The sequence below is a fragment of the Phaethon lepturus genome, unplaced genomic scaffold (genome assembly GCF_000687285.1).
Source record: "Phaethon lepturus isolate BGI_N335 unplaced genomic scaffold, ASM68728v1 scaffold44002, whole genome shotgun sequence".
NCBI classification, from domain to species: domain Eukaryota; kingdom Metazoa; phylum Chordata; class Aves; order Phaethontiformes; family Phaethontidae; genus Phaethon; species Phaethon lepturus.
Window position 1 is genome coordinate 39,655 of NW_010526351.1, and position 11,503 is coordinate 51,157.

At 40.1% G+C, this 11,503-nt stretch overlaps 1 protein-coding gene across 1 annotated transcript; it reads left to right on the top strand.

Moving 5' to 3' along the window:
* The first annotated feature begins 3,929 nt into the window (after nucleotides 1-3,929).
* Nucleotides 3,930-5,184, top strand: LRRC3B (leucine rich repeat containing 3B). Its single transcript, XM_010283038.1, has one exon. The coding sequence runs from the start codon at nucleotides 4,089-4,091 to the stop codon at nucleotides 4,866-4,868; it is 780 nt and encodes a 259-aa protein (XP_010281340.1). The 5' UTR covers nucleotides 3,930-4,088; the 3' UTR covers nucleotides 4,869-5,184.
* Nucleotides 5,185-11,503: the final 6,319 nt, after the last annotated feature.

The window sequence follows — 11,503 nt, forward strand, 5'->3', positions numbered from 1 at the left end:
CTTGTATTTCCCTTTGCCCTTCTCTTTTAAGTCTGTTAAATCAGACATCTTTAACTATATATATGATTGATTTTTTTAATGCATCTTTTGTTGTCTTAGCATTGTCCTAAACAACCGAAACTCTCAGTCTGTTTCACAGTGTCACTTTTATGCTGTTCTGAGTGACGGCTATACAATTTTCTGTACTCCTGGATCTTGCTCTGAGAACACAATAGCATAAGTTAATACTGAAAGTAGTCTTGTCATGGACTTTCCATGTGACTTGGCTAAGGCTGCAGGCCATTTTTTCCAGATGGGTAGTTGGGGGCACTGATGCTTCCTTACATCACTCATTTCTTGTGGGGAGGAGTTATTTATCAAATACCTAATTTATTAATATTGCATTCTGGTGTTAAGATACAGTCTCTACACCTTGCTTGCTGGAAAGGTGAACATCTGCAAGTACTAGACACCTGAAGCGCAGTAGAAATCTTTCTGTGAACTAAAAGCAAGTGTACTTTCCATGAGGATTTCAAGATTTGTAAGTTTTCTTGCACTGTTGGATATTTGTACTGAGTGAACAGTCTTGGGGGACCATGAGAAGAGGAAAGCTTGAAAACCAGTTTAAATTGCAAGACTATAAAGAAATATTTTGTGTGATCTTCTGTCTGTAGTTTTATTGCCCTGCAATATTTGACTTGTACGTCAGGTTTTCTATGTTTGTACTTGTATCTTAGAAATGTACACAAAATGTCTTTTTATGCCATGCTGTTACTTGTGCTTTTAGTACTGCTGTCATTTCCCTGTGCCTTCATTTACTTTTTAATGTTTTGCCTTTTTTTTTTATTTGCAGATTTCTAATTAATTCATGTATTTGTTTTAATTCTGTGTCTTCCATCCCTTTCTCTGTAGTCTTTAATGTTTCTGACTGGTGTATATCTCTTGTCTTTATTCCAGCTTTCTTATCTTCTTCTTTATCTATTCTGTTCCAAGTAGAGAAAATTAGATAGATGCTCAAGAAGCCGAAAATCTTCCTTTTGGCATTATGAATGTGCAGATCCTAGTTCTCTTTTTTTTTTCCCTTGTTGCAGTCACTAATATTCCTGTGAGTCAAGAAAGTCCTTGCTGTAAGTTGGTGAAACCCAAACCTCAGATATCCTTTGGATCTGATATTCTGATTATGGCATGAACAAACCTGTTTCCCCTGACTGATGCTCAGTCCCATTGGGATTAATTCACTGAGAATTTGCTGAGCCTTGTTCTTGCTCATCTAAGTTTTGTTGACTGGGCTATTAGTTTTAGGTTTAAACTTGTGTTTGCTCTTTCTAACAACTTAAAACATCAGGAGTTTTTCTTCCTCTTCATCCATTTACTTAGTTATCTCTTTTGAAGAGGCATTGCTTCATTAAACACTTCCCTGCTTAATCTGTAATGATCCTACTTCTTCCACTTGAAACACATTAATACATTAAAGAGAAGGAGCTTCATTTGTCTTCAGTGGGATGAAGAGGTTCCACGTTGTCTTTGGTGCGTTGGGCCTTTGTGACACATGATCTTTCATGACATAGCTGCACTGTGGAGGACTCTGCAGGATCCATGGCATAATTCCAGGTTGGCAGGGCTTTTTTAGTCTGTGATGAAGTGAGTATGGTATTTAATCATCACACTCTGGTGAGAACAGTGTGATTTTTATGCTTCTACAAAATTAAGCATCTACTTCAGCTCTCTGCTCTTTCACCCCAGTCCGTTCCAGTGGTAGGACTCCAGTGTCATTGGTGGAAAGCCATTGTATACAAGTAGTCAGTGACGAGACGTTTATTCTATGATGATGAGCTGGACCACTCATCTACTCCTTTGGTGCAGCACGGTAGTGAGACATGTAAAATGTAAAGGGAGAAGAAGATACGTGGCTGTTTTACCAGGGGACGGGCCTTCTTGCGGCAGCACCCAGGGGCTGTGGGAGGGAGGAGCAGCTGCCAGCTCCAGCTTGGCCTCCGAATGGGCTGCACATTTTAGCAAGTACTTAGCACTTTTGGGCAGGCTGGGAAAAAACAGCTTCTGTAACTTGTCTCTTTCTGTAGCAGGTTTCTATCTGATGGGGAGACCAAGAACTGCAGCGACCAAAGAGCTGCCGGGAGAAATGGCAAGGACAGACCCAGTGCAACCGGCTTCTTTCACGTACACCCTGTTTCTTCCACAGAGGTCCTGCAGGACTCTGTGTTGGTTGTGGAGGTGCTGCCTCACCTCCAGGTCCTCATAGGGAGCTTTTCATGCTCTGCTTACTTTCCTTCTTAATGGTTCACATTTCCAGGGTTAACTTCACAATTTCTTGTTGCTAACGATTTCTTTTCTTTTTAGAGTAGAAGATTGCCACATTATGGAGTCCAAGTGTAAATTTTCTGTTCAGATTCCTGGGCCATCTCTCTCCTAATCAATAGATAAGTTGAAGAGTAGTGGTGATACACTACTACTCTTTGCAGTAGTTGCAGTAAGAGTGCTGAGCTTTTGCCATTCCTGAGCCATAGCAACGGAGTAATCGTACATAACGTGCATGTTATTAAGATGTTTTAGTTTTATTCTGTGGGGTTGCTGACATACTAAGCCTCAGCAAAAGGGTTAAATAAAACTTGAGCTATGGGTTTGAAATACTGCATGACTCATCTGATGCATATTACTGTGATGTGCCAGAAACTGCAGTTAGTATGTGAGTTCTGCAGGCAAAAATGATTGCAATGCAATTTCTTCTTTTCCCTGTAAAATCACAGATATCCTTCCTGCAGGGATTTTGTTGCTCAGTAGACTACACTGTGGGTTCAGAAAAAAAAAAAAATTCATTTATATGGAAATACAACCTGAAGGCTGCAAATACCCAACTTGCTACAAAGGCAGGGGGCATGTACATGAAAACAAATGGACCTGTTCTGGTTAGAAAATTCATAGTTTACCATAACAGGGGAAAAAATAAATGAGGTTGTCTTTGAAAACTTATAGGTCAGCATTTCAGACTTCTCTATTTGTGCTCCAATTAAAGGAGAAAATGGAAAAGCTTCTGGATGTTTACTGTTATTAAGCCAACTTGAGAGGGGAGAAGCAGAAACAATATATTTCATACGTTCTATTAGCAAATTACATGCCATGAATAAGACTCTTTCTGTTTGGCTCGTACATAGGTTTGTGTGAGTTTTATTTGGTTTGGGGGTGTATGAGTTTTTGGCAATTGTTACATTTCTTTCTTTATGTTAAATTAAAAGAAAATTGTCAAGAAAACTGAAAGTAGAAATTATTTGTGTGGGTCTCACAGCAGTATCACACAAAATACTGGGAGGTGCAGGAAATCCAGAGGTCAAAAGCAGAAGAGAGGAGGGGGAGACAAACGAGGAGATGGTGGATGTTTGTGGTGTCTCGCAGCAGCATTTGGTTTACTTAATTTTTGTTTCTTGATATAGTAAAAATATTTCCTTGCTGAAGTACTTTGATTTGGACTTAAAACAGCATAAATTATTTTGAGATAATTTTCACATTAACCACCACAAATTCCTCGCTCTACCTGTCACTGTTGCTGGAGATCCAGCTCTCAGCTCCTATTAATGCATCTTCTACTTTAGCAATGGAAAATGTAATTGAGTTTTATAGGTGTTTTAGAAAAGTCTGTGATAAAAACAAAACAGTGCCGCCTCTAATAAGTATTGAAGACCAAACCTGTGCAATTTCTAATAAATGTAGTCAATCCTGTTAAAAATGTACTGGAGATTTCTGTACTAAACTCAGATTATAATGCTAATAGGAGTTACCTAAATAAATCCTCTGGTGCACTGATAGGATAATAAATTATTTATTTAGTGTTGCACTTCATGTTGACTTAATTTTATTTCTATTTTTTTTAATGAAAACAAAGTTGGGATTGGAGTCTATGGTATAAGGAACGTGTTTTCCTTCCTCTTTGTAGGTGTGCTTCTAAGAAGAGTATTGACCATGAGGAAGCCCACGTGTTAGTCAGTTTTGACTAATCCCACCGAAGAAAATGAAGCCACGTTTCAGCTTTGCCGATCCTTTTCCCACCACTGTTGGCTGAATGAGAAATGGTCGTGTGATTATGCTGACACCCCAGCATGCATTTGGTAGACCTGTGGTTAACTCGTTCCCTCTCCATGTGTCTGCTCTTACAAAGTTTTGTCCTCATGATACTGTGCTTTCATTCTGCCAGTATGTGCCCGAAAGGCTGCCTTTGTTCTCACTCCGGAGGTCTGAATGTCAGCTGTAGCAATGCAAACCTCAAGGAAATACCCAGAGATCTTCCTCCAGAAACAGTCTTGCTTTATTTGGACTCCAATCAGATAACATCTATCCCCAATGAAATTTTTAAGGACTTGCACCAACTGAGAGTCCTCAATTTATCAAAAAACGGGATTGAGTTTATAGATGAACATGCCTTTAAAGGGGTGGCAGAAACCTTGCAGACTCTGGATTTGTCCGACAACCGGATTCAAAGCGTGCACAAAAACGCTTTCAACAACTTAAAGGCCAGAGCCAGAATTGCAAACAACCCATGGCACTGTGACTGCACGCTGCAGCAGGTGTTGAGGAGCATGGCCTCCAACCATGAGACCGCCAACAACGTCATCTGCAAGACTTCTGTGCTGGATGAACACGCGGGGAGACCATTCCTCAACGCTGCCAATGATGCTGACCTCTGCAACCTTCCTAAAAAGACTACCGATTACGCCATGCTGGTCACCATGTTTGGCTGGTTCACCATGGTGATCTCATATGTGGTTTATTACGTCCGGCAAAATCAGGAGGATGCAAGGAGGCACCTTGAGTACTTGAAATCCCTGCCAAGCAGGCAAAAGAAACCAGATGAAGCCGATGACATTAGCACTGTGGTATAGTATTCTGAATACAATGACTGCCTTTGTGACGGAAACTAGATTTGGATGACACTAAAACCAGAGGTTTACTTCTAATGTCCATTGTAAACATTAAGACTTTAGGGTTTTTTTTCTGTTTAACTGAATTACGCCACTGTTGAGCTTTCTAACAGAAAGTTTTGTCTGGGTGGTATACTTTAATTATTTCTCTGGTGGTATCCTAAAGCAAGTCAATTAATATGTAAACATTAGTTTAGACCCATTCCACTATTTAATAACGAAATTTATTTTTTTAATTTAAAAAACAAATAAAAGCTTAAATTTGAACCATGTAAAACAGAGTAATTTATTGATCAGAAACCTGTACAGTGCCAGAGCACGCTTGGTTTGATCAGTGCTCGCGAGGTAGAAGAGGAGCGATGGCAAAGTGGGCTGTGAGAGGTCTGGGAGCAGAGGGTCCCCAAAGGGCACTTCTCTGCCTGGGTGCAAGGTGAAGAGCTGGTGAACGGTAGCCCATTTGGGGGGCTGCTCGCCATGCGGGAGAGCGGCGCAGTGTGGGGAGAGCAGAGTGCCCTGCCTCCAGATGTAAGGGACCAAAGCTTGGGTAAGACCCGGAGGGCATTTCGGCAGCACTGGGGAGGAGCCAACAAGAAGGAGCTGCATGCAGGGCATTGAAGAGAGGTAAGTGGGGAAATGCAGTGGGTTTTCATCTTGCACCCACTTACTACCTCCCATGAGCTTCAGGCACGTGTGCCCAGCACTGGGGAGGACAGCAAGAAAGCAAGGCCAAACGTAGTGTACTGTTCAAACTAGAGTACCACTAGTGATGGAGGGAAAAAACCAAGTTAAATAAAATCAGTCTTTTTAATCTGTATATTGGTTTGTAACTAAAAGTGGCTTTAGTTTTTAGGGTGCAGCCTTTTCTAAAAAGCTGAATTAAATAAGTAAATATATAGGCTGGGTGTATTCTATTGTGTTAGAAAATATTTTTGTATCATTTTATGGATAAATGTTTAGGAAAATATAAAGCCCATGCAGTTAAACTCGGCCTTGAATATGAAATGGATATTTTAAAGCTCTGCTGTCTTTAACATGATGGTTTTCTCTCTTTATAGATAAAGTTTTCAAAGGGAACAAATTCACAAGATTGTATTCCTCTTGTCCTTTATTACCATAATAAAATGATATTTGTCTCTCAGTCCCTATAGATCCTGTCTAACTGACATTGGAGTATGGATTGCAGAAGTGTGCATTAAAAAACGTGCGAAATGCTGCTTTGCAAAAACAAGTGTTAAAGGACAGCCTTAAAAAAAATTAAGAAAACTCCAGAGTCATCTCTCCCATTAGTTTATCCATTATTTCTGTTGCAAGTATATTCTTTTATATTTTGGAAGGCACAGGTTTTTTTAATCTTCTTTCTTTCAGAACATTATTAAAACAATATGCAAAATTTATTCAAAAGCAGCTGAGAGAACAGGGGGAAAAAAGACTTCATTTCGTTATGAATGTGCATAGAGTTAACTTTTTATGTCATCTTTGTGGGCTGAGTCCTGCCTGTGTAGCTGTTCTTGTGACTGACTTCGCTATTTGCGTTGTTTTACCTTGATGAACAGTTTTGGCATATTAAGAGAACGTTAACATTTGTAAAGGGCACAGTCTGCCCAAATAATACTTGCTCTCTGATACTCCTGCCTCCCTTCCTTTTCCCCACATTTTCTAAGGAGAAGAGGCTGTCGATCACACATCCTGCTAAGTTTGCATTTTATATCTTCCTTTTTTCAAGCTCTATCTTGCTGAACTTTCCAGCACCGCTGAAGTGGTGCCCCAGCCCCCTGAGCTCTGCGTGGCCTCCCGCAGGAGCCAAAAGCAACAGGGGTAAATAACGCCTGTGAATCTGAAGAGACCAGGTAATAAAGTGTTATATTCTCCTGGCAATATAACAAACCCTACTGAATGGGACGTGTAGTGCCTCTCTGTAGGCTGGGCCAAGTTCATTCCTGATATAATTCTTCTAATTTCTTTAAAATCTCCTTCAGGGTAAAATTTGTCTTGTTTCTATTGCTGTGTTCCCCAAGTGGTATTTCGGATCCGAGCCATTATGCTACTTTTGGAAAAAGCAGGGGGGACTAGCTAAAAGAAGGGACTGAGCTGGAGGTACTAATTTAATCAAGAATTCAGTGCTGTTTATTCACAACTAAATACAGGAATTTCTCCACAAAATTTGGACAAAATTATTTAAACAGCAATATTTACAAAAATCTGGACAGTCTTAAAACACTTCAAAACACTTGCAGGTTTGCTTTCTAGCAGCATTTTTGTTTGTTTGTTTTGTAAAAAAAAAAACAAAAACAAACCTCTTCCCAAAACTGACTGACAAAACTATAAATAATATATCTTTATTTTTTTCCATTTTTACACTCTGTTACTCGATCCATAAGACTGGTTCTGGAGCTTGTACAGTCTTGGCCCAGCTGACCTTCTGACTCTATGTGTTTAAATCCTGACCAAAAATAGTTTAAACTAAGTTAAGCAGTACTCTGTGGAAAACCTCTGGAGGGACGGTTTCATATCAGTTCTCCAGGTCTACTGATGTTCTTTAATTGATTCCCTGTCAAACATCTCTCCTCACAAAACATTTCCTTTCTTCTTTTAAAGCCAATACTGAAACCTGTTTAAGATCTGAGAATCAAGGCAATGCTCTGGCAACCAGTAGATGCAAACTCATCAAGCTGTATTTCGCTGATGAGGAGAATTACTTAAATCACTGTTCCTCAGCTATGTGGACTTGACAGTGCTAGTATTCCTGACAACTCAAATATTTGAGCTACATGTCTTTGTTTCATTGAAAAATAACAGAAAAGAAAGATAAAAACCTTTAGCATATGAAGACACTTGTTTTTATCATATTTACTGCACACCTTTCTGTCCAAAACTAGTGTGTGTAGAAAAGCTGACACTCTGGCCTTTGAAGTCAATGGCACAAACTTTTAAAACTTTGATTGCATAACACTTCAAGGAGTTACTTTATTTACCAAAACAGGTTTGTTCAAAAATTATTAAATTGGTATATTTTAGCTGTGATACCTTGATACATAAATACAAATGAAAGGAGATAGATTTTTCCATATTCACAGGAGATAGCATATGACAAAAAATAAAGACAAATACATAGCACAGTGATTTTTAATGTTTTTTTTTCATTAGGATGCTTCAGGAAAAGTAGGGCTAGGGCTCAATAGGTTAAATATGATTCCTTTCACTACCCTGATTTTTAAAAAATATTTCCTAAGTTTTGTTTCTGCAGGGTAAAGGATAACTCTCTCTAATTTTTTTTTTCCCTTAAAACTAATGCTGATTTTTCTCTGCTGATTTTCTAGTGTTACTATGCTCTGTGGGTAAGATCTGTGGTGATGTATTTGGGCTGTGTGTATTTAGGCTTATACTTTATACTTTTATTCTGTTCTCAGTTTTGTACAGAATTAGATCCAGATACCTTCACCGTTAATGTACATTATGTTTTTAAGTCTTTAGTAGCAAGATTTTGCACTGCAATTGCCATAACTTTCAGGGGCTGAGCACAGACAGAAAGTGTGATGGTGCAAGTTCAGGTCTTCCCAGGGAGGAGAGAGGAGAATTCTGGTTTACCAAAGAGATGCCACGCAGAAAATCCACTGCAGTGTTTTTCAGTTTGAAAGGGGCAAATCGTAAGCATTAGGAAGCAAGCAAAAAAGGGAAAGTAAAAGGGACAGCTGGAGGCTAAAATGCTTGAAGTTATTGTGGAGTCTTGCAGCATGTTTCGATGTGCAGTGGGGTCTCTCTCTAAATAATTTTTAAAAAGGGTGTCCCTCTACTCCCACACCTGGAAAAAAGCTAGCATTGCTAAATAAGAGTAAATGAGATTCTTGGGAGTTTAAAAAATGGTTTTTAAATTGTAGGAGTGAAATCTGAAGAAGGAAAATAGAAGAGGGAGCAAATTCTGGCAGGGTTAGATGTAAAGCCATAGTATGGCCAAAACAAATGTGAACGTTCTTTTCCTGAGCAAATCAGAAACGAGAATCCCACCTTGGCAAGGGCCAAGAGCTGTGTACTAAGGGAGCCCTTGGATAGACTGGGCAAATGTGTTGAAAGAAACTAGACTAGCGTGTGAGAAGGGGAAAGAAAAGTCATCCTACGAATCAGTTACTGGTTAAAACAAATCAAGAAGGAATTGTCTGTTTTCTTGAAGGAGGATGGTCATTGAAATTTCTGAGAAGGTGTCCCAAGATCTCAGAATAGGACCAATGCTGTGCAACATGTTTCTGAGTGATCTGAAAAAGGGAGTTAATAATCAACTGATAACATTTGGGGATGATAAGCAGTTACTGAGGGCAGTCCAAGCTACAGCTAACTGTGAAGAAATACAGAAGGTTCTTGCATTTCTAATTAGGTTAGCAGATGATGATAAAATGAAGGTTGGATTTGGTGTAAATAATTGCAAAGTACTGCAGATGGCACATCCTTAGCTATGAACACAAGGATGTTCTCTAAATTGGCTGTAATCAAATGGAAAAAATATCTTGGAGGCACAGTGGGAAACTCTTCAATGACAAACACCAGAAATTATTAGGAGGGAAATAGGCAGCCAAATGGTGTGGTGGAACAGCATGATAAACCGTCAAATAAAATCTGTGATTAACCCACATCTGGAACATTATTTTCAGTTCAGGCTCTCCTAGTCTCCAAAAAAAGGTAGATCTGTAGTCTCCAAACTACAGAAGACGCAGAGAAAAGCGGTAAGATGATCAAGGATATGAAGTTGTTTCCACAGGAGAAGACATCAAACATCACCAATCATGGTGATGAGATGCCAGAAGAAGACATGGTAGAAACTGGAGTAGTACACAACAGGTAACTTGAGAAGGACTGATCTCCATTTCCTGCAACAGAAAATAGAGCAGTTCTGATTAAAGAATACCACGCAGCAGGTGTTGGATATGTTGTTAATGTTTTTTGTTAGAAAGCACGCATTAAATGATAAAGTACAGGATACTGTAGAGAGGAAAACACATATTCAAAGGTAGGACTCCACAAATTTATGGAAGCCAAGGTTGCCAGAGGTTATTTAACACTGCTAACATTGATGTAGAAACAATTCTCAAGAAGGAAAGCCCCTGCTCATCCTAGGAAGCGGGGATGGTTTCCCTAGGAAAGGCTCACAAGTCTGTGCTTCTCTTATTCTTCTCCGAAGTGCTGCTGTGAGTGTTTCTTGAAGAAGGGGAGGTGGGCTTGGTTTTATGGCACTGATGCTCTCATGCATCCGTCGGGATGCAAACCATGCTGCACTGCCCTCCCTGTGAGGCAAGACGGGGCATTTGTTGGGCAGACAAGGAGGTTTCACATGCATGGAGTGTGAACGGAAGCCCAGGAAAAGCAAAATCACGTTTAACTGTGGGTGTCTCCTCATGAATTGCATCGCTAACTGCCGGGCAGGGTTCAGGTGCTCTGTGCTGAGTTTCGCCAAGACTGTGTTAACTAAAGGAGTGACAGCTTTTAACTGGGGACCTGTGGTATTCAGATCTTCCTTGACACATCGAGGTGTTTTGATCCTACTCTTACAGCTCACCTTGTGGTCCATCTAGAAAGGACGGGGATTTCCCTATAGGTTCTTTATTAAAACAAGGCTAAAGCCATGTTTTTCACAAAGAAATCCCTTCATTATTGTCTGTTTCTCCAAGTGAAAACTGGTGTGATGATTTAATGAAAGTATGAGTACTTCACAATGCCACCTGTGATGGGGAAATACCCTGGCATCTTTAGTTTTGGTTTGCCCCAGTCAGTTAATTTGAGGAATGACACCAGCCAACAAGCGTTAAAAACAGTGTACGTGCAGTACCATGGCAATACATGAGGTAGGTGGGCTTTGCATGACAATACACATGCGAGCATATATATGTTTGCAGGTCACCTATACAACTCTCAGATTCACTCATGTTTCCCTGCAGTTAGCGCATGTGCATGAGTGTGCCAGATACATGTACACACACGTGCACGCGGATAAAACGGGAACTCTTCTGGATGCTTTCCCCTGTTTAATCATGAAACGGGTCACTTTGTTGCTTTGATGACATGCTTCACACTGCTTCCAAGCCAAGTACTGCTCCGTCCTCAGCCTTTCACAATGCCCCCCTGGTCCCAGCACCAGCTGCGCGTGACGTGAAAGAAAATGGGGTGACTGGCACAGCTCATCCTCTTTCTCAAATCCTTAGTCAAATCCATCGGTTGCCATATAAAGCTGTTACAGACCTTTGTGAACAGCCTTTGGGTTTTCCTTCTGGCTCACAGAAAGCAGTACAATTTTCTAGAAATAGAAATGGGTAGGGGGTTGATGTAATAATGCCTTTTAGTTCATAAGAAACAGTCCTGTTCGTAAAAACCTGAGAGTGCAAATGTGGCTAGCGTCCCCGGATCTGTTCTCATCTTCTGCACTTGTTAGTGAGTAGGTTCTTGGCATTACAGTGTGTTTGGCTTTATTTTTCTCCTAGGAGATAGTTATGCCCCTTGGAGGAGATTTCTTGAGATAGTTGTGAGTCTGAATACAGCTGCTAAATCCAACAAAAGCTCCAGAATTAAAAAGAATAAATAGCTCCAGAATAAAAAGATGATTTTAAGCTTTCCCT